This window comes from Oxyura jamaicensis, chromosome 11, assembly GCF_011077185.1.
Source record: "Oxyura jamaicensis isolate SHBP4307 breed ruddy duck chromosome 11, BPBGC_Ojam_1.0, whole genome shotgun sequence".
NCBI classification, from domain to species: Eukaryota; Metazoa; Chordata; class Aves; order Anseriformes; family Anatidae; genus Oxyura; species Oxyura jamaicensis.
In genome coordinates, this window is record NC_048903.1 from 10,101,529 (window position 1) to 10,124,082 (window position 22,554).

Below are 22,554 nucleotides of genomic sequence, written 5' to 3' on the forward strand. Positions count from 1 at the left end.
TGCTGAGGACAGAATGTATTTTTAAAGGAGATCACTGCTATCACTTTTGCCTCTGCAGAAAGGACCCTTATGCAGCTTTTGCACACCCTGGCACTTGTCTCCTCAGCAGGCAGGGTCAGGTGCTCGGCAGCACAGCGGGGCCTTGTCTTCACAGAGAAATTAATGGCAGAAGTAATAAAACTCTGAAAAATTCCCAGTCACCCACCTGCAGCTTCTATCCTCACATAATATTTTTATTAATGAGAATTGTAGGCAGCACGGGGGCCCTGAGCAGGGGGCCCAAGGGGGAGGCAGGTGGCCCAGCACCCCTTGCTCAAGGTATGGCATCCTTACAGCGCAGTGTTAACACTGATCTGCTGGGTAAAGCATCCCGGCCTGAACTTGCTGGGTGCCCAGCCACACGCAGCATGGGTGCACAATGTCCATGGCATCACGGGCAGCCTCAGTCTCGTCTGGGCTGTTTTGTGCTCCTCAGTCTCACTCCTAAGAAGTGCTTTGCACGCAGGAGCCCTGGCTGCCCAACACCATGACACGGGACTGAGCTGGTGAGTTGTACGGGGTGGCTCCAGCAGGGCTTTGCTCAGTGGAGCCCAGCCCACGCCTTACCTGGAGCTTTCCAAGAAATGTAACAGGGTGAGAAGGCTGTTGAGAGGGAGGCGAGAAGGCTGGGGCTTCACCCTGTGCAAGGCAGGTTGTGGATCTTTTTTCTACCTGAACATGGGAGGTCAAAAAAGATGTCACTGTTGTCATTTGCCTGGATAAATATTCAATTTCTGGGAGTTTTGCATAGGGGCCTGTGGCCATTGAGCACGAGGGCAGCCCGGAGGCTGTGCGGGTGTTGCTGGTTGGCCCTGGCTGCGTGTTTGCAACAGCAGCTTGATGCCACCTCTGCAACACCCCTCGCCAGCCAAGGTGCTGTGCAGGGCTCAGACCTGCCCTATCTCAGCATCAGAGCCTCTGGGTTGAATTAATTCAGTCTGTGAACTCTAAAATGAGTACAAATTTCTCAGGAGCATGCTAAGACTTAATTAAAACTTGCTAAAGAGCTTGGATATCTTTGTGTGAAATACAGGTGGAGGAATGCAGGGTTTTGTTATTGCTTTGTTAATCGTTTCATGTAGGCTTGGCCGTGCTGCAGCAATGCAGAGAAATCCCCTTGTTCAGGGCTCTCAAGGAGGAGCAAAATTATAATAATGAGCTGGGTTATAATTAATTGTTCTCTGAGGACACATTCTCATTACATCTGATGCTTCTGGTGGGAATTTTCTACAGGGAGCATCTGAGTACACAGGCAGCTTCAGGAATGCTCCTGCCTGCATTTCTGGGCTGATAGTGGCTGCTATCAGGTTGCTCGAAGGGCGGGGAGGGGGGAGTTAAACTTTTTCTAGAATTTTTTAGCTGTCTCCCTGAAGGTCTTACCCATGTAGGTTAAATATTTGCTTGGGGCAGAACAAATGACTAATGCAAAAGGCACCAACCAGTGATGAGTTTTGATCGCTGGAGCTTCCCTTAATCCATCACACTCTGTTGGGTAAGTAAAATGTGAATTAACCTGCCTGGCTTAACAGCCACCTTAGTTCTCTGTATCCGAGGGGGCTCTGAGCACACACTCTGGATGAAAATGGATCTAATAGCTCTGGGCAGGCTTCCCTCCTGCTGTTCTCCCAGTGCAAATTGATCCTTCTGCTGGTCCAGCTGATGCGTTTGTGCATTTTTTTCCTTGAGCTGGCAGCCGAAACAGGGATGTTTTCAGATATGGAAAAGGCCACTCTAAAAGTGAGAGCTGAGCCCGCCGGCCTTGCTGGCTGCACACGAGCTGCCGTGTTTGAACATGACGAGAAGCAAAGGCAGCGCTCACCGGTGTGCTGCTCACAGAGCTGTGGCCGCGCTGTGAGTAGCTGCACAAGGGAGCGAGGCAGAGCTTCCCGACACACCACAGCACGTCCTCGAGCTGCTCACGCTGCACGACCCAAACCCAGCACACCTGAACGGCTGCCCATCCCACATGTCCACATGTCTCGATCCCACACAGATGTAGCTGACCCTGGGGCCACCCGGGCTTTATGAACACCTCTGTTTTTACAGTAAAAATTCCCGTGAGCACAAAGCCTGGCAGGCGTGAGCAGGTCAGTGTTGGTCTCACCCCTCAGCCCCGTGGGAGCAGAGAGAGCCGTGCAGGCACAGCTCTGGGAAGGACATCGCCTTGGGGGTGTCCTTGGAGCACACAGAAATGTGCAGGGCCCTATCGTTTGGTGGTGCTGCGCAGGAGTCCCCTGCTATCAGAAAATATGATGCCACACGGCATCCTCCACCGTGCTCACGACACCCCAGCTGCAGGGTGGTAACGATGGTGGGATCACAAAGGGAAGAGCCCTAGAAAGGCTGCTGAATGCAGGCTGACTTTTTAAGAGTTCAGCCCCAAATAATATTCGCCTTCAGGCTGAGCTTCATCTGACTGGCACATACACCAGGACTTGTCACTGGTGCACGGGGCCTCTGGGCCTCACCTTCCCCTCGTAAAACTGGCCCCGGGACTGTGGGGGCAGCTTTTTAATGCTGGCAGCTGACATTTTGAATATTGCTGCCGGTACAAAACAGCACTTCAGATTTTTGCTACATGCTTATTCACTGAGTTATTTTTCTGAACTGGGGAAATTCACAGATATGCCTTGTTAATTTAGACTTATTTAATGTAATTGATACAACTTATGTGCATTGCATAATTGCAATACCATTAAAAACCTGGTGCATTCAAAAGACAGGAAATTACTTACTGGTTAAAGCGATTTACATAAACATTATTTTACCCTTACAGCTCATAAATTAAGTCAATGACAAGATGGAATTACAGTTGCTATTGGAATGTATAAAGCAACTTTTCGTCTGTCAATATTATCGCCAAACCAGACGAAGGAACTGCACAGATAACAGTATATTTATGCAAATCATCACAACTAATTGTTCCCCGTCTCTTCGGATTTAGTATTCATGACAAGGCTGTGCATGCTGCATAAGATTTACATGAGTTACTTTCACTCTGCTGGCAACAGACTTGCTGTGCCTTAGCCTAGTCTGCATGTTTCTTTCGCAATTAGCAACCAGAGGGTGCTGAGCAGTCCCAAGTCCAGCCCATCGCCCATCCCAGCGCAGTCTGAGGGAAATGCAGGTGAGGCAGTGCGGGGGGAGTGTACCCAGCGTTGCCTGAGCACAGCCCCCCCTTCAGCCTTCCCCAGAGCCTCTTGAGCAAGCGTATCCTGTTTAGCTCAGCAACCCCTTTAATTACCTGCACTGCTTTGCAAATCGCTTCCAAAGAAATCAGTAATATGTGCTCCTAATTAATATTCTCTTGTCCCCGGGCTTGCAGCACAGCAGCACAGAGCAATGCGTGACAGCCCTCCGCGGGGCTTGGGGTGGTGGCCACGTGCCCCCAGCTCGTGGAGACAGACACGCGGAGCAGGGGATGCAGCTGGCAGCGCGGGGGGCGTGGGGGAGCGCAGTGCCTTTGCTCAGCGCTGCGTACACCTCACCCGCTGCGCTGCTGGGGGCTTTCATGTGCACATCTGTACGTGTGTGCGCACACTGTGTGAGCACATGTGCACACATCTGGACACACACACGCGTCCACCCCGAGGGCACTGCACTGGGAACAGGAATAAAGCTCAGTGGAAGAAAATGGGAGGCACCGCTTTGCAGCGGCTGGGAGGTTTTCACCGTTTTTTTCCTTCTGCACTCTGCGCAGGCATCTGCAGCACAGAGGTGGAGGCAGCGCCAGGATCGGCGGTGGCAGCTCTGAGCCAAGATGTCGCTCACAGTGCAGTCTGTCCCCAACAGAGGTCCCGCTCGTCCCATCCCCGGGCTGCCTCGTGGCACCACCAGGGGTGGAAGACCAAGAGGGTGGTGCCGGGATGGAGCCATGAAGGGATGAGGCCAAACCCTGCTCCAGAAGTGCCCAGACATGTGAAATACTACAATTTAGCACAGCAGCATGGGAGGCGAAGGACGTCTGCTCGGTCCCCTGGCACAACCAGAGCTCACCCCTTGCTTCCCACTGCCGGCCGGAGCAGCGTTCCCCTCTCCAGCAGTGCAGGGCTGTGACAAAACACACCTCCCTGCTCAGCATCCCCCTGGGCTCCGTGGGCACTTTGCCTGCCCAGACCTGCGAGGGATGCTGCCACCACAGCACCGCCGTGCCCCTGCTCCTGCTCAGCACCCAGCCGGGGCCAGCACCCACCCACAGCAGGGTCCCAGGCACTGGGCGCGGGGAGGGGCCAGCGCAGGGCCCACGGATTTTAGGGCACAATGATGACTTGGTGTGCCGTGGTGCGCTGGGGGTCAGACTGTGGCGTGGGGCAGTACGGGGCTGCTGCTGGCATAGGCCATCAGTACGAAGTGACCATGGCTGCGTCCTGCTTGGGAAATATCTGGTATTGCCAGTTAATTACCATTAATGACTCACGAGTAATATGCACCTCCCAAATCAGGCATTAACATGATAATCCTGTGCGCTACACAGACAGGTAGATACAAACCTCACACTAGAAATGCGTATAAAGATATTTAAAGTTAACTTTTTATTCTCTTTCTGATAGCTGGGCCTGCCGAGAGGTCTCGGGGCACATCACGCCTCCTTCCTTACACCCACGGGTTACAAACTGGATTTTTTCCCCTAGAAATCCAGGTCCTCGGGGCACCGCTGGGGGCTGGTGGCAGGGGCAGCACCGGCACCGGGCACCTCCCGGGGACCTCGGCCTGCGAGCCCGGCGGGGGAGACGCATTTATTTTCTGCTCACACCCCGGCTGCTCCTTCCGAGCCCGTTCCACCGCAGCCCGGGGCCGCGCCCTTCGCGGCCGGGGCGGCCCCGGGGCGCTGGGGACAGGCCGAGGGCTCGGGGCCGGGGCTGCCGGTGCGCACCGGGGGGGGGGGAACCCCGTCCCCGCCGCCCGTCGGGGGGGTTTCGGGGGTTGCCGTGACAACGAGCACCGGGGCGGAGCTCGCCGCTTCCGTCGCCCGAGTGCCCGGGAGGGCGGGGACGGGGCTGGGAGCGGGAGTGGGAGCGGGAGGGGGCGTCCCGCCGGCACCCTGCGCCCGGTGAGCGGCCCCGCGGGGCGGCACCGGCAGCGGCACCGGCAGCGGCAGGGGCCGGGCCGAGCCGAGCCGAGCCGGGCCGGGCGGAGCATTCCTTTGTCTGCGGGGCTGAGGAGCGCCCAGCTCGGTTCCCCGTTAGCCAGCAGCGCTAACGGCGCCGCCGGCACCGGGTTTGGGGGCTTCCTGCGGCCCGGTGCTCCCGGCGGGGCTCCGCAGGGGCTGGGGCAGGGCGGCCAGAGGGCTGCCGGGGCTGCCGTAGTCCCGGAGTTTAAAACAAAGCAAAGCCCGGGCGGCCTGGAAGGGGTGCGGAGAGGAGCACGTTAATTACAGGCACGGTTTATGCAACATCCGCTGGGTGCGCTCGGCGAGCCCGGGGCTTTCTGTGCGGCGTCCCCAGGAGAAAAATCCGCACCGAGGCAACTTGGCACGGGGCTGGGAAGCAGCGGGGACGTTACCGCTTCCAGGGCTCGCTCCGGCGCCGTCCCCTGGGCTTTGGAGTACCTGCGGCCGGAGCCACGGGCAGCCTGAGCTGGATTTCCTCGCGCTTCCCCGCAGGCGCCGCGGTGTCGCAGTGCTGGGGACCCCCGTGCCATGCTCACGGCCCGCAGGACCTGGGCTCCGGGACCCGCCGCCTCTGCGGGAGCTGCGTGGAACCGGGACCCTCGGCCGGACGGTGAGTGCCCTGCGCGGCTCGTCCTGCCCGTCGGGCTCAGCCCGGCCGCGCTCACGCCCTTTCTCACACTTGGGCAAGGAGAGGCCGGGAACCAGCAAGCCTGCATTTTTCGCATTGCTTTCTAGCTCGGGGGGGGGGGGGGGGGGCTGAGAAACGGACTCGGAAGCGGGAGTGAGCGTTAGGTGAGTGGAGTGGTGCCTCGGTTCCCTCCTGGCCCACGAGTAGGAAGCCTGGGCAGAAAGGTTAATGTTTAAAATGTAAGAAAGAGACAGGGACAAAACGCGGCAGGAACTGTGCAGGGCCCCAGCTCAGCCTTCGGCTCGCCTCCTTGGAAGGGCTCGCCGTACCCCCGTGGTGCACAGACACGTAGGTGAGTTCAGCCCAATGCCCTCTCCCCCAAAAGCTGAGCCACCGTGCAGGCGGGCGGCTGCATGCTGGGGCCTGCAGCCACCGTCAGGGACAGCGCTTCCCACCGCCGTGGTGTGGTCGTGGCTTTCCACAAAGGGGCTGAAACACCCTTTAGGGGCTTTATGCTGCTGTGCTGGCAGTGGTTTAGCCGGGCACTGCTTGCTCGAAGGCACAGGGATGGTGCTGGGACGGCCGCGGCTGTGCCCGTCGGGGCATCGAGGTGCTGGGTGCGGGGCTTCTTGTCCTTCCCGTGAGCACTGGCTGCAGCTGCCTCTTCCCGTGCCTGGGCAAAGGCAGGGATGCGAGCTCAGTGCGTGCCTTTGCCTTTTGTCTGGGCACCTGCAAGCACTTTTGAAATGCTCAGTTTTCACAGCATGGATGAAATGTGGCTAATTAGAGACAAAGTGCAGACCGATGAACTGACTTCTTCAGGGAGCTGAAAGGCCACGCACTTCTCCATCCAGACACTGCTTCCAACTGTGGCCCAAGTGCCTCCTGATGATTTTAGGGGAGAAACTGCATTCTTGGGGTTTTACCTGATTTTTTACTGCCAGTCAGAGAAGCTGTTTGGCTTCCTGCAGCAGGGCTGGTGGGTGGGAGGATGCGGGCAGGTGGTTTTGGCTCGGGGTCCTCTTCACTCCTGGGAGTACCCTGCTGTGGGTGCACAGGGTCCCCAAGGTATTTGAAGAGCTTCCCTTCCCCTGGCCTCAGCACCATGGCCTTGCCATGGCTTTGTCCTTTCCAGTCGCTTTTCCTGTAGCAGATGAGCACACAGACAGCAAAAGAACTCCTTGAGATCTTGTTTTCCTTCTGATTGACTCAAACATTGCCACCGTGCTTCCTTTTGGGCTTGGTTGCGTGACAAATAAAAAAACATTGGGGGCAGCGGAGTGAGCTCACCCTGGCAGGGTCCGTCTGTCCGGTTTCGGTGATGCAAACTGGGTTTGGCAGCTTTTCAGAGATAGCGTCACAGGAAGCCAAGTGACTGGACAAGGGGCAGAGATGGGAAGGGGATGCCAGTGTCCCCGGTGTCCTGGGGGGCTGCTGGCAGAGGACAGATCAGGCATCTGGGGCACTGCAAGGTGGAGCTTGCCTCGGTCTGTCTTGCCTGCAGAGCTCTGTAAGGATGCAGGAGCACACAGCCTGAATCTCCAATTCTGCTGCACAAGTTGTTGGCAACCAGTCTTACCCTGAAGGGCTCATTTCTCTATTTAACACTGCCAACGTTTTTAGTACTACTGAGGGCTTTTATGGCGCTTGTTTTCTCGATGAGGCACATGCAGCAAGGAGACTGCGAGGAGCCTGGCTGCTCGGCGCTGCCCAGCTCCTCCTGCCCAGCACCCACAGTGGGGGCTGCCCAGCCTGGCGGGGCTCCCGGCCGCCGTCCCCCACGGGTGGCTGCGGGGAGCACCCGCGCAGGTCTCCCCTTTCAGTACCGTGCGGGCTGGCAGCGAGGAGCTGGGCTGGCAGAGCGTGTCTGTCCCTGTGGGATGTCCACCCTGGGGTAACTTTCTGCCCTGTCTCAGGACGCGGGCAGGACGTGCTCGTCGCTGGGAGCGAAGAGGAATTCTCTGCCCAGGTCCCTCTGTTGCCTGTGCTGGTCCAGCATAAAATCTTTGGTGTGAGCTGGCCAGACTCTGCAAACCCACGCGGTGTCTGCCTGGCCCTCCAGGTAAGAGGTGCTTGATTCAGTGCAGGGGTGGGCAAACACATCTCAGAAATGTGCAGCTCTCCCCACTAGCCTGAGTTCCCCAGCAGGGATCGACACCCAGACACCTCAACAGCCTGCGCCTGGCTGGGCCTGGCAAACGAGCATGCATCCCGCAGCCTGCCTGGCTATCCTGAGCGTGGATATATGTGGCAGCTCTGCCCAGCACTGTTTGGGGCGGTGTGAAGGCTCCCCCCTCTCAGAACAATTCCTTGTAGCCCTTTGCTTTAGTCTTCACGTGTTGCGCTGGCGAGGGACGTGGTGTGGAAACAGTGTCCCAGCTCTCTGGAAAGTCTGAAGGCATCGAAAATGCTGGGGAAAAACCCGGAGTAACATTTTCTGTGCTGTTCCTGGGCTAGGAAGCTGGAAGAACTCCAGGCAGGAGGGAGAGCACTGCCTGCCCCATGGCAGTGTTTGCCGGGAGGAGGAGGAGAGCAGATGGAGGGCAGGCAGTGGCAGAGGACAGTGTCCTGACACCAGGATCCTGCTTATGTTGCTGTCACCAGTTCATTTTGGACTTCAGGCAACTCATTTAAATTCTCCTCCTTTGAAAAGAAGGAAAACACCTTGTTATCTCACACCGGCCTTGAATGAGACTTGAATTCCCTCCAGCAGAAGCCTTCTGGAGCTTCAGGTGAAAGACACCTCAGAAATGCAGCTGCTCCAGTCTTGGCTCCTGCCTGGGTGCTGCTGCTGCCTCCTAAATCATTTCAGAAGCATGTTGTGTGTAATGAGCATTCACCACCGTGCATTTGCCAGGGCGAGACGTGCTTCTTTGATGTTGCTCACTGGCAGGTGATGCCACGTGCTCCTAGATAAGATATAAGTAAGAAAAGGAACTTTTTGATGGGGACAGGGGAAAAATAATGCAAGCTCAGCTGATCAGCGGCGTACCTTTGCAGAAACATCCATTCCACTAAAGATATTTTAATGGTGGCATTAAAAATAGATTTTTTTTTCCAATGAATGCAGATTTGTACAATAGACCCAGTTGTTTATTTTTTTTACCTTCCCTGCATTCTTTTTCCCTATCTCCCTCCAGATTTCTTCTTCAGTTTTATCAGCTGGAAGCCATGCTCCATCTCACGGGTTGCCTCTCACTGGCACTTCGTGGCAAATGAGCAAGGGCTTGCAAGCGAGAAACAAACATGTAGTGTGACCTGCTGGGGCAGAGCCCAGGGGTGCTTGTGCTTCACGTGGGCTGGCACAATATTCCATAAAGGCTCCAGAACCTCATGTTCAGTGCTGTGTGCAAGCCACAGCCTTTTTCTAAGGCTACGTAGAATATATACAACAACTGAATGATCAAGCTGATGGAAACAGTTGTTTTGGGCAGATCTGCAGGCAATTTGATAAGTTCATCTTGACAAAAATACTTTGGAGAGTGGAGATGTGGAACAACCTAATGATGCTTTGCAGTGGCGAAGCAATGGGGGGAGGACCTGTGAGCGGTTTGGAAGGCCAGGCATCACTGCAGCCTCCTGACACTGACATCTCCTCGAGGGGATGGGGTCCTGGGGTGTCCCGGAGACCCACAGCAGGTCACTGGAGCTGTCTGGGACAAAGCAGGAGAGGGATGGAGGAGCCAGCCTGCATCGAGCCCTGTCAGGCCAGAGGGGTTGGAGGAATCAGAGCTCTGCTCCTGGCACTTGCTGTGCTGATCTAATTCCGGCTTACATTTGGTTTTTGTCCTCCTCTTTCTTATCAGCTTGGCTCTCCTAGCTGCAGTCACAGCCTGCAGCTGTAGGTCAACACCTGCTGCAGTCAAGGGCTTTGGCTTTTCTCTGCCATGACCAGTCCCACATTTCTGTCCTTTGCCACTCGGTCTGTGCTCGTGCCTCCCAAAAAACTCAGAGTAATGCTGGCTGCCAGCGGGTGCCTCAGCAGGGCCCCCACCACACACCTGGGCAGCATACCAGATTTTAGGGTCAGGGTGATGGGGCAGCCCTGGTGGGATGGCACGGAGAGGTCAGCGTGGGGTGGACAGGAGTCACAGGAGCCCGTTTCTTCTCACGGATGCAGGTCCTTCCAGAGAAGGGCTGGTGCCCATCCCTGACGGAGGCTACGGAGGAGCCACCAGCATCCCCCCACGAGCTGGCCACCACCGTGCCAGGGCAAGCAGCCTGCACCATGAACCTGGAGAAAGCCGGTGAGGGGACACGTGGGATGTGGCCAGGGCAGGGGGCCGTGTGCCTTCTGGGGGGAACACCTTGTGGGGCTCTCCCTGCCCCTCGCGCAAACAGGAGCGCAGCAGTGCTCCCCAGGTGAGGGGGCTGTCTCCCGATGACGATCCAACACCAACATTTGTTCCCATGCGCACCCCGGGGCTCTCAGGTTTCCCTGCCCATCACCAACTTCGAGGTGAAGGTCGCTCCTGCTTTGCGGGGCACTGTGGTGGCGATGGCTGGGGAGAAACAGCTGTGGAAAGGCGTGCAGCAGGCGTGGCTGTGCCAGGATTTGTTAATCCCCATGGTTTCCCATCTCGCTCCATCAGGACTGCATTGCCCGGGCTTGTTGGGGCGCATCGTGGGAGCTGCTCCTGTGCGTGGCCCCGGTGTGGCCGGGCTCCCTCTGTGGGCAGACGGCTGGTGGGAAGGGAGAGGGATGCAGGAGGAAGGGAGCCTGCATGGAAATGGTACTGGGCAGAGGCCTGGAGACGTCTTTCTTTCCAAGTGCACTTCGAAGTGTGTTGGAAAACAAGAGGGAGCTGGCCATGGCCCTGTAGCTGCTGGCTCCACGCTTGGACCCATCCATCTGCTGGTGGCAGAGGTGATGTGGACTTGGTCGCTGTCTCTGCTCCCACAGATGCTTTTGCAGGAGCAGTGTGTTGGAGTCAACATTCAAGGTGCCCGTGTAATTTTAATTTGGCTTCCATTATATTTGTGTATAATGCTGCACTCTTTAATAACACGATCACATACTGTTTTTCCACCAGCACCTGCTCATTCAGAAAAAAAAAAAAGGATGTGGTGCTGCAGGATGATTCAGAGCGTGGTAGTCAAAGCAGTCGTTAACCGTGAGGCAGCAGCGTGTCATCACGCAGCAGGGCTGGGTCACGGCACGTCCACGCGCGGCAGCCTCAGGGGCGGCACAGACAGATGCTCTGTGCTGTGGCACAGGATGCTCTGAGGGCGTCAGTGGAGCTGCTGCTGGACATGCCAAGCGTGCTTCGCCTGGGATTCCCAGGCAGGGTTCGTCCCCGCTTGCCCTCTCTGCAGGGAGGCAGAGAAGCCTCGGCCGTGTTTCAGGGTCCTTGTGGCAGGGTACGCTGTTTGCCCAGCCAGCTGGGGTTGGTGCTGTGCACTCTGTGACCACGTCTAAGCGGTGTGCTGAGCACATCTCAGCGTGATGTTGCTCATCTCAGCATAACATCACATCCCTCTGGCTGAAATGCCAGTGTGCTGGTGTTTGCTTCCCTACCACCCCCAGGACCCCTCCGCTCTGGCTCCCAGTGTGCTGTCACACTCGTGTGGCTTTGCCAGCATGCTGGCAGGCAGGCCCTGGACACGCGGTGCTCCTGTCAGTCCCCATCCCCACCACAACCCACGGCGGTCTCTCCCCATGGGCAGTCCCTGCCTGGCTGCTCCCAACCCACCTGTGCTTGCTCCCACTGCAGGGGGCAGGTTTTGCAGTGGGAAGCGCGCCAGCCTGCCGGCCCCACGTCCCTTCCCTGTGATCCAGAAGGTGGTGGCATCCATGGCACACCTGCAGGAGGAGAAGCTGCGGCTGCAGGAGGAGCTGCTGGCTCTGCAGGAGAAACTGGCTGCCCGGAAGAGCGAGGAGCTCGCCGTCTCTGTCCAGCTGCAAGGGCAGGTACGGCGTGGCTGGGGGTGTGGAGGGCACCATCTGGGTTTCCAGCTGCAGGTTACGACGCGGTGGAGTGCAGGATTTTTGGTGCTCTTGCGTGCACCAGCTGAGGCAGCACCTTTGGCAAGAGATGCACCTGGAAGGAGTCCCTGGGGCCTGGGTGAGCAGCAGGGCCCTGCTGTGGTCAGCTCACATGGTTGGCAATGATCTGGGTGTCAGGAGCTTCTGAGCAGCTTCTGTGGCTGCCCAGCACTTGGCCAAGCAGCACTGTGCCATTCCTTGCAATGCTTGCACTGTGCTTTCCTTGCAGTGCTTGCAGCCCCTAACTGGTATCACTGTGGTGGTGCCAGCAAGTGCCTACAGCTCCTTTGGGGTGCCTCGTCCTGGCAGGAGGGGGCCGTGCCAGCCTGGGGAGCTGTGGAGCTCTGGCTCCCCACTGCAAGAAACCTGCATCAGGACAAGCTTGCAAAACCAACCCAGCAGATTACTTGTAGTGGCTTTCAAAAGTCAGGAAGTGAGAAGTGACCGTGAAGGCAGAGTCGAATGCTTCAGAAGAGGAAAGTGGTGAAGGGATCAGATTGTATCAAGCAGAGAGTAAAAAATATTTGAGTCAGTGCAAAATCCTTGCCGTGCCTCTGTGGGCAGAAATCCTGTCTCAGCGACGGTGAGCTGACCCCAAAATATTTCCTGCGCCAGTTCAGACGCAGCTCTTGGTGCAAGGACCTTGCTCATTACAGGGAGATTGAAATCCAGGGCTGCTAATAAAGGGATTTGCATGTGGATGTTGTGGAAGCTATTATAGTCAGGTTTTGCTTGTTCCACTGGTGTCAAAAAGGTGGATGTAATTGTCCTGGATCTGGTTGGCATAGTCTGCATGACACAAGCGTGAGCACCGTCAGGATCCGGCCCTCCATCAGCTAGCTCACTGGCGCAGGAGAGGCAGCTGGTGGGGCCGGGGACGCACGGTGCAGGGCAAACACCAGCCAAAGCACAGCACGAAACTGGATTACAAAGGCTCGGGGATGGCCGGGCCATGCCTCTGGCCGGATCTGACAGCCAAGGAGTCCCTGTTGCCTCCGGAGAGCAGGATGCGTCCAGAGATGTCCGAGGAGGTAGGGGACGGAGTGTCTTGGGGTGCTGCTCCTCCTGGGAGCAGCTCCTCACCTTCATGAGCTTTCTGCTGGGCAGCCCATGGCTGGGTGCGCTGCTGGCCAGCACCTTCCCAGCTCTGTGGCTTGGGTTTGTTTTTGCTCTTAAAGATGTATTTGTCCGTGAGTCTTCGGAAGGGCAGCTCTGTGTGTGTGCCTGGTGTGGTGCTGGGGCTGGGAGCACTCTCGGAGAGCAGCCCTGGGGTGGCGGGCAGGCTGCACTGTGCGTGTCCGTGTGATGCACCCAAGCTGGAGGGGTGGTGTCCTTGTCCCTCCCCTCCCAAACACAGTTAAACTTCAGTGGGAAAGGGATGTGAGACGCTGGCGTGAGGGCTGAGACGAGGACATTAATACTTTTAAAATATCTTCATAACGTAGCTTACTGAATATGGGAATCAGGTTGTCCCACTCAATCCGTGAGGACAGGTGAGATGGTGCCGCTGTGCTTGGTGCTTGCTCTGCTTCCCCTGGTGTGGAGCAGCCACCCTGCGGGGGTCCCAGGTCCCTGCGGGGGTCCCAGGTCCCTGCGGGGGTCCCAGCTCTATCAGGGAGCAGCCTGGTGCCGTGCGGAGCTGGCAGCACCTTTGTGGGCACACGGGGCTGCGTGGGGGGTGCTCTCCAGCAGTTGGCTGTGTTGCCGTCTCCGCAAGGGAGTGGCTTAATAACTTATCATAATTAATTACAGCACAATGTGAGCACATTTGCATTTGTTATAAATCAGCAGTTTCTAAATTATGGTCCGTGGAGGCCTGGTTGTTTAGAGAAGGCTGGTTACTCAGATGAGGCAATAGCCTCCTGCTCTCTGGGCGGGGGATTTGGCAGCATGGTGGCTTCTTGCTGCCTCTTCCAGGCTCAGGGAACCTGACTGGAAGTCTGGGGGACAACAGCAGCGAAGTGTGCAGCCAGGTCTGGCACCCCCAGGGCAAGTTTTGGGGAGGTGGCGTTGCTCCACTGTTGGTGCAGCCGCCAGCTCTCAGGTACTGGGATGAGGATGGGTGCTTGGTGTGGGGCACAGAGCACACAGCAAACCCCTCGAAACAAAGCCTGCAGCTCCCCGCAAGGCTGCTAGCTTTGCAGAGCACTCACTGCAGCAGTTAATGAGTAACTGCAGTGATATTTTTTCAGGAGCCTCTCTGCCTTCTGCAGCAGGGAGGAAAGAGCTGGGAGAGATGGAAACCTCCAGTTCCCTGCACACAAAAAAATGAGGATTTTATGAAATCTGCCTGATTTTTGGGGGGAGGGCAGGAAGGGCAAGTGACAGGCAGATCAAGTGACGACATGTTGGGGAGCATCCTCCCACTGGACTGAGATACACAGGCATCTGGAGGAGCTCCTGCTCCCTCTTGCTCTCAAAATAACTTTCCTAGAAAGAAAAAACAGTAATAAAAGAGAAGGCAAAGTAAAGCCATGTTGCAAGGGCAGGACAGGGTACTTCTGGTTCTTTAAGCAGGGTTGTGAATAGGTCTTTATTTTTTCTCTCGAAAGATGTTGCTATTTTTTTAATAATGGTTTCTGCTAATACTCAACGTGGACAAATTATACCTGTGGTATAACTGAGAAGCAAGCCTTTCATTAACGTTTGTTTTAATCAGCTCGTGTGAATCAGGCACTCAGAGCAAGGCAGAAAATTAGGGCGCACAGAAGGTGCGATGCAGGATATTTGGAGGAGAAACCCTTCCCAGGGAAGCAGAGCCGGACGGCTGCACGTTTTGGCACCCGGCAGTGGGGGCGGTGTGCCCGGGACACAGCTCTGCCCCGTGCTGCAGCCTGGGAGGCAAAACGCTCCCGAGAGAGCACGGGGAGAGGGCTGGGGGCTGGCAGCGTGGGGGCTGCCCTGAAAGCAGTCAAGAAGCGGCAAAAGTGCCCTCCCGGCTGACCTGGCCTGTGTTGGCAGGTTGAAAACTTGAAGGCGAATCTCCTGGACCAAGCCCAGGAAATCAGCAGGCTGCGCTCAGAGCTGGTGAGCTCGCCGATGTTGGGGTTGGTTGCGTTCCCCTTGTCCCCAGGGGTTCGGGCGGTAGGTCTTTGGAATGAGGTGCCAGCTGAGGAAGGGGTCTCAGCACCTGGGGTCGGATCAGAAGCATGACTGTATGGCCCGAGCCCCTCCGTGAGCTGCAGAGTGGGTTCTGCTGCCATTTACACGTGCCAAGAGAGAGGAATTGAGGGCTGTTTGTTTCTATGGGACTTCCTTCCCAATGCAATGCCACTACTGGCAGTGCCGGGGCATGTTTGGCAAAGGCTCCCTGCCACCACCCCATGGCAGGCAGCAAAATCCCCCTGGTCGGGGGGCTCCAGCCGTGGGGGCTCCCTGTCACAGGCTCACCCTCTCCCCGCAGCAGGGCGGCACGGACCTGGAGAAGCACCGGGACCTGCTGGCGGCCGAGAACGAGCGCCTGCGGCAGGAGATGAAGGCACGTGAGGGGGAGCTGCGGGAGCTACGGCGGCAGCAGGCACAGTGCAGGGGCTGCACCCACCTCCAAGTGAGTCCCTGGTGGCGGCGATGCTGGTGGGACGGCGGGCGCCCGTGGGTACCGCGGCCTGAGCTGAGCTGTCTCGGGACTAGGAGAACGCCAGGCTGCAGGAGCGGCTGTCCCAGCTGCAGCGGGAGGCAGAGGAGGCACGGGCCAAGCTGGCAGAGCTGGACGTGGAGGTGCAGCAGAAGACGAACCGCCTGGCTGAGGTGGAGCTGCGGCTCAAGGACTCGCTGGCCGAGAGAGCCGAGGAGGAGGAGCGGCTCAGCCGGCGGCTGCGGGACAGCCAGGAGACCATTGCCAGCCTCAAGTCCCAGCCCCAGCAGATAAAGGTGAGCACTGTGGGGCTCTGCACTGGCTCCCCAAGCTGGCCGGGGCTGTCTCCTGCCTGGGCAAGGGGAGCCAGGCTGGGTGTGTAATTGTGTCTGGTGGGTGCTGCCAATCCCACCTAGCCTGAGCGTGTTGGTGGTGCTGTGCTGCTCTGAAGTGCAGCCCTCTTTATAAATTAGCCCTACGGGGCAATGTCCCGGCCCTCAGGCGCTGCTGGACGAGCAGCCCTGGCCCTTGGCACAGCGTCTCCGGGTGGTTTCCCTCAGTACATCATCAAGACGGTGGAGGTGGAGTCAACCAAGGCGAAGCAGGCCTTGTCAGAGAGCCAGTCCCGAAACCAGTACCTGCAGGAGCAGGTGGGGATGCAGAGGCAGGTGCTGAAGGAGATGGAGCAGCAGCTGCAGAGCTCCCAGAAGACAGCAGCTCAGCTCCGGGCCCAGGTACGGGTAGCCAGCCCTAGCAGTGCAATGGTTGTGAACCAGACATGAAGCCACTGCAACACCTGCATCATGCTTCACCTTGGCTGGGTGCCCGAGCGTGCCGTGCTGTGGTGGGCTGTGTGGTGCAGCAGTGGGTGCATCACTGGCATCACCCTACCAACCCCCCTCCCAGATTGCGATGTATGAGTCTGAGCTGGAGCGGGCCCACGGGCAGATGCTGGAGGAGATGCAGGCAATGGAGGATGAGAAAAACCGTGCCATTGAAGAGGCGTTTTCCCGCGCCCAAGTGGAGATGAAGGCGGTGCACGAAAACCTGGCAGGTGAGGAGGGCATCGGGCTGGGGGGTTCGTGGGGCAGAGGCCACCCATCCTCACCCATGCTCTGGCTGTGCCCACAGGTGTCCGGACCAACCTGCTGACGCTGCAGCCAGCGCTGCGTACCCTCACCCATGACTACAACAGCCTGAAGAGGCAGGTCCGGGACTTCCCCCTGCTCCTCCAGGAGACCCTGCGGAGCGCCAGGGCTGAGGTGAGCTCGGGGCTGGCCCTGCTGCCCCCTCCGCACCCTGTCTCTGCTCCCCATGCGGAGCTGTGGGAGTGCAAGGGGGTTGCTGAGCCACTGCCCTCGCACCCAGATCGGCCAGGCCATCGAGGAGGTGAACAACACCAACCGGGAGCTGCTGCGGAAGTACCGTCGAGAGCTGCAGCTCCGCAAGAAGTGCCATAACGAGCTGGTGCGGCTGAAAGGTGCATGGGGAGGTGGCTGATCCTGGCAGGGGGCCTGCACCCCACCCCGGTGGCCTTGGGAAGATGCTGGGTCAGGTGGTGCTCATCCCACCCAGTGTTTGGCATCTCTGGGTGTTGCGGGGCAATGAGGTGCACCGGGGCCAACGCTGTCTCTGCTCCCTGCCAAGGAAACATCCGCGTCTTCGGTCGGGTCCGTCCCATCACTAAGGAGGACGGTGAGGGTCCGGAGGCAGCCAATGCGGTGACGTTCGATGCCAACGATGATGCCGTCCTTCACCTCCTGCACAAGGGGAAGCAGGTGTCCTTTGAGCTGGACAAGGTCTTTCCGCCACAGGCATCCCAGGAGGAGGTGGGTGCTGTCACCCCTGCACCCACATGCTGCTGTCAGTGGCAGCTCTGACATCTCAGAGGGATGTGGACACCTTCTTAATGCTCCCTGGTCCACCACAGGTGTTTCAAGAGGTTCAGGCCCTGGTTACGTCCTGCATTGACGGCTACAATGTCTGCATATTTGCCTATGGACAGACAGGGGCAGGAAAAACATACACGATGGAGGTGACTTTGCCTGGCTTTGTCTTCCTCTTCCTCAGTTTCCTGTCCCAGATTGCCCTCTGTGCCCTGTGTCTCGGTGCTGTCACTTACCCAGGCTGGGCATTGGGTCAGTCCTGGGGTGAATTGGGGACGTGGCCCCCACCTTGCCCCAGCTCTGCCCGTGCCCTGCGTGGTCTCTGCAGCCCCAGCTCAGAGTGGCTGTTGCTGCAGCTTCGGGGCTTTACTTCTGCTTTGATGCATCTTAAAAAAAATACACGAGTTGTTTCTTCCCCCCCTTTCTTGCCCAATTTATCAGGGAACCTCTGCAAACCCAGGGATCAACCAGCGGGCCCTGCAGCTGCTCTTCTCTGAGGTGCGGAGCAAGGCATCTGACTGGGACTACGCCATCACTGTCAGCGTGGCTGAGATTTACAACGAGGCGCTCAGGTACGCCGGGGGCTCGGGCAGCCAAAAGTTTTCTGCTGGGGAGTGCCGTGCTGCTCTGTTCTTTACCTCCACGGGGCACGGGCACGGCACCTGGGAGCCAGCTCTTGCATCTTAGTCTCAGGGCCTGAGGCCCTGGATTTGGCCATGTAAGGATTTTTATTTATTTATTTATTTTCCCCAGTGCGTGCCGCTCGTTCAAAGAGCTTGTCTGGGACCACTCCCAGCTCCCTCTCCCTTGAGCTCCTTCTGCTTATATGGGCTCCCTCTGGCTCTGACTCCTGCCTTGTCTTCCTCTGGCGGGTTTGAAACGCCTCCCCCGTGCCCCTGGCTCCCCAGCCTCTGGCTGTTATATTTAGAAACTGCACTCTGGGAGCTGAGAGAATGAGAAACATTTTCCTTCCCTGCCCGCGGCCCTGCCTGGATGCTGACAGTGGGAGGAGGCTGGGAGCTGCGGCGGGTGATGGCAGCAGCCGCTGGTGCTCGCTAGCGTCTCGGGCACCAGCAGAGGCCCTAGCAAAGATGCTCCAAGCACACATACCTGGTGGGCACATGGGAAAGCAGTGGGGACAGGGAGAGATGAGGTCTATAAATGGGCTGTGAAATATCCCAGGAGGAAGTGGCTCCCACAACGCTGGAGCAGGGTACTGGGGGCACCTGCGATGCGGGTGTGCGTGCAGAGTGGCACACAGCTGGGGGGGGTCATGCCTACAGGGCTGTAATGGGTGCTCCCTTCACAGGGACCTGCTGGGGAAGGAGCCCCAGGAGAAGCTGGAGATCAAGCTGTGCCCTGACGGCAGTGGGCAGCTCTATGTGCCCGGGCTGACCGAGTTCAGGGTGCAGAGCGTGGAGGACATCAACAAGGTGAGGGGAGCAGGAGGGTGGCACCGAGTTACTGCGCAGCCCCCCTTAGGAGGGCTTCAGGGCTTGCTAGCATTTGCTTCTGGGTTCACAGCAACACCAGGAGGGAGCTGGAAGCTCTGCCGGGGTCTCTATGATGTTACCTCAGGTTTCAGAAGCATTTCCAAAGTGCTGGGGAGTGAAAGAGCCCAGAATAGACCCCTGGGTGGGATACAGCCAACACCCTGCCACAAGACGAGCAGCAGTGCTTTGCAGGAGTTGCAGGGGTGTTAAAAATAAATATGTGGGGCCTGGGTGGCTGGGGGGGATTAGCGGGATACCGTCCACCACTGGTTTGCCCTGGCTGCCATTCACCACCTGCCTCCAATGCATCACTGGGGTTGAGGCCAGACAGCACTCATCACCCTGATGGACTTAGGCACCTTTCAGAGCTCTCTGGAGGCAGTGGCAGGTGCAGGGGCTGTGAGGGGCTTGGGGCAGACCTGGCCTGACGGCCTCTCTCCCCCAAGGTCTTTGAGTTCGGCCATGTCAAGCGGGTGACAGAGTGCACCAACCTGAACGAGCACAGCTCCCGCTCTCATGCTCTCCTCATCGTCACCGTCCACGGCCTGGACCGCAGCACAGGGCTGCGCACCACAGGTGGGTACTGGGCCCGTCACCAGGGCGTCTGGGCAGGGGCCGGCAGCACCGTCAAAAGCTGTGGTGTGGCTCTGTGCTCCCAGGAAAGCTGAACCTGGTGGACCTGGCCGGCTCGGAGCGCGTCGGGCGGTCAGGCGCAGAGGGCAGCCGGCTCCGCGAGGCACAGTACATCAACAAGTCGCTGTCAGCACTGGGGGACGTGATCTATGCCCTGCGCTCCCGGCAGGGCCACGTGCCCTTCCGCAACTCCAAGCTGACCTACCTGCTGCAGGACTCGCTCAGCGGGGACAGCAAGACCCTCATGATGGTGCAGGTAGGGGCCAGGGACCAGGGCATGCGTGGTGTGGGAATCAGCTGATTGGAGCCGTTTCACCCTGCTGGGGACGGGGCTCACCTTTTCCTGCTGCTGGGCCTGATCCCTCCTTCCGTGTGGGAACGCAGATGCCATCCCTAGCAGCGTGCCGTGTCGGAGTTTCCCTGTCCCCTCTTGCCAGGAGGGCTCTGGTAGCTCCATCCTTGCCCTCTGCCCCAGCCCCTATGAATGCCTGCAGCCGCACCAAGCACTGTTGGGGGATGCACGAACTGCTGCCACCTGCTGTAGTTTTCTTGGCCATCCCTAAAGTGGGGGCAGTTGGTGACAGGGATATATGTCTGGCTCAGATGATAGCTCGGGTGCAGACACACAGGGCTGTCTCAGGAGCGGCAGGTTAATAATAGCGCGACCCCACCATTTGTGGCATTTGCCATGCTCGAGAGCTGGGGCAGGAGAGCCTGGGAGGAACGTGGGTGGCTGGTGGGGTGACATGTTGCTGCTCCTGCTGGCTGCAGGTCTCCCCCGCCGAGAAGAACACCAGCGAGACGCTGTGTTCCCTGAAGTTCGCCGAGAGGGTTCGCTCTGTGGAGCTTGGCCCCATCTCACGCAAGGCTGAGCTGGCGTCCTGGCCCAGCCAGGAGCAGCTGGAGGTAACCAAGGTGCTGCTGGCGCCCTTCCTCTCTGGCTGTCCCCGAAGCACGAGCTGACCGGCTGGGTCTTGTCTTTTCCCCAGGGGGACGTGCCGGGGACCGCGGTATCCTCCAGCCGGGGCCACGCGTCTCCCAGCCCAGGGCCACCCAGTGGCCGTGCTACCTCCATCCGCAGGAAGCTCCAGACCTCAGGTGGGTGGTGGGGCGTCACGGCCCCCGTTCCACATCCACGGTGCTCCTGACCAGCATCCCTCTGGCAGAGGAGGCTCCCACCACCAGCCTCGTCCCAGCCAGTTGCTGGCAGTCAAAGCCTGTGTAGTGGAGCTAGCTGATCAGTAGTCAGCTCGTTAACTGATGGCTAATTAGCTGTCAGGAACCTGGTTTGGACTTCCCCAAGAGTACCCTGTCACGGCACAGGGCAATGCAGGGTTGCAAAGCCTCTGTGGGCAGCTCTGGCTGCATGTGGGACATCCAGGGCAGTGATGTTGTGGGGCAGCAGCGGTGCCCCCAGCTGAACCTCTCTTCCCTTCAATTTCAGCCTGAATTAGGGGCAGCTGTGGCTGCCAGGTGAGTGTATGTGGCTGGGAGACGGTGGAGGGCTCTGCTTCAGCCTTGCTTACCAGCAGGGCAGGTGTGCTGGGCTGCACCACTTGCAGGGATGCTCACGGGACCAGCTCATGCGGGGCCTGCTGAAACACCGCTGCCGAGGGCTTGAGCTTGGGCTGTGATGGCTGTGCCCTTGGCCTGGCGTGACTCTCACGTGTCTGTCTCCCTCCAGGGAAGCTGAGGCCAGTCCCTGTGTGACAGGTGCTGGCTTCTAGCACCAGGCCCGCTACAAGACTGGGCTGCTTGCTGGAGAGCTGTCTGCTGGCTCGAGAGGGGGAAGGCTTTGGTGTGCTCCCCTCACCCACCTCAGTGCCCCAGACCCACCAGGATCCGTGACCGGGGGCTGTGGCATCCCTTCCCGGGAGACATGCAGCTCTGTGACTTCTTTCTTGCTGGACGGATGCTTTTAGCCAGGATCGGGAGTGGGAAGCTGCTGGGTGCTCCCTCCACCTCTCCAGCTTTTTTAGGACAGGTGTGGTATCTGGCTGGAGGGATCAGAACTGCACACAAGCTGCTGCTATAGGAGCTTGGCACCATCCTGAGGTACCCATGAGGCATGGGGTGTGCTTGGCCTCCCAGAAACAAGGTTCTACCCTGCTTCATGTTATGGCCAGGCACCCACTCAGCATCTTCTGGAGCAGCACTTCCCATACTTGAAGCCAGAAAAAGCCCGGCAACTCCTTTCCCCATAGGTTTCAAGCCCTGTTTTTGCACAAAGGGCCATGCGTTTGCCGAACTGCTGGGGTCCCATGCTGGCCCACCCTGGGCACGGAGGGAAGAGCAGGCACAGGTCTGCCCGTTTTGTGGCAGCTGTGTGGTCTTAGCAGTCTCGAAGGAAGCTATTGTAAAGTTATTTAACAGTTGTCAAAAGCGATCACAGTGTGGTCAAGGTGAAAGTGTTTGACATATTTATATCCCGTTTACATGGTTGTGGAATGAAAAACAAGTGCGAAACAAACCTCCAGCCCGGACTTACTAGTTTATGTGTCATGACAGCAGCTGGTGGGGTCAGGGGAGAGGCAGCACAAGAGCCTGCACCCCTCCTGGGACAGCTAGCCCCAGGTCGCTTCCTCATCCAGCAAACACCTGACTGGATCCTTCCTGCCATGGCCATCTCCTGTCACACTTCCACGCTGTATTCTTAAAAAAAAAAGGGAAAAAATAAATCTAGTCTTTTGTAAGAGTAGATTTTTCTATGTATTTTAATTTAAAAAATGTTTTATAACAAAACTTATATTAAATACACTGCTGTTAAAGACAGTCCTCCTGTGCTGTTGTTATTTACCTGGAGGGTGTTTGAGCCTCTTGTTCTGTGAGGATACTTGATCCCTCCCTACTCATGCAGCAATGTCTTTGGTGCTCTGCTGGAAAAACCCCATTAACTCCCTCCTCTCCACCTGTTTTAGGGCAGACAGGAGCTGCTCGAGCCTTGCAGCAAGGCAAAAAACAAACAATTGCTGCTGTCAGCCTCCTTTAGTTAGTGAGAGATTTAGTATTTAACTGCTGGTCAGGCCCTTTAGTCTTCTTACAACTTGACCATGGTTGGATGGATGAAGTAGCAGCTTTACTGCTGGCTCCCACATGTACACCTGGAAGCGGGTCTCCTCTCTCCTCAAACACTAGCACCTGGCTGAATAGCTTCACAGAAGAAGCACAAAGTGCTGTACAAGCTTGAAGGCAGCACCTAACTTGT

General features: G+C 57.8%; 2 protein-coding genes across 12 annotated transcripts in view; both read left to right on the forward strand.

Moving 5' to 3' along the window:
• Positions 1–22,554, forward strand: part of TDRD12 (tudor domain containing 12) — a 236,642-nt gene that overhangs the window by 48,515 nt on the left and 165,573 nt on the right. The gene's annotated exons all lie outside the window — the stretch shown is intronic.
• KIFC3 (kinesin family member C3) lies at positions 4,940–22,014 on the forward strand. 11 transcript variants are annotated; one of them, XM_035336463.1, is made up of 23 exons: positions 5,518–5,536; positions 5,642–5,759; positions 7,694–7,839; positions 9,898–10,024; positions 10,261–10,401; positions 11,489–11,688; positions 14,725–14,790; positions 15,167–15,310; positions 15,394–15,633; positions 15,898–16,071; positions 16,244–16,391; positions 16,469–16,599; positions 16,706–16,817; positions 16,985–17,166; positions 17,268–17,372; positions 17,665–17,795; positions 18,533–18,656; positions 19,163–19,292; positions 19,376–19,605; positions 20,121–20,255; positions 20,339–20,447; positions 20,794–20,822; positions 21,034–22,014. In XM_035336463.1, exons 2-22 carry the CDS (start codon positions 5,678–5,680, stop codon positions 20,796–20,798), a joined length of 2,862 nt encoding a protein of 953 aa, XP_035192354.1. In that variant the 5' UTR covers positions 5,518–5,536; positions 5,642–5,677; the 3' UTR covers positions 20,799–20,822; positions 21,034–22,014. The 11 variants fall into 11 exon arrangements, with proteins under 11 accessions (XP_035192359.1, XP_035192360.1, XP_035192364.1 ...); XM_035336468.1 differs by lacking the exons at positions 5,518–5,536; positions 20,794–20,822 and adding an exon at positions 4,940–5,089; XM_035336469.1 differs by lacking the exons at positions 5,518–5,536; positions 20,794–20,822 and adding an exon at positions 5,273–5,404 and having other exon boundaries at positions 5,640–5,759.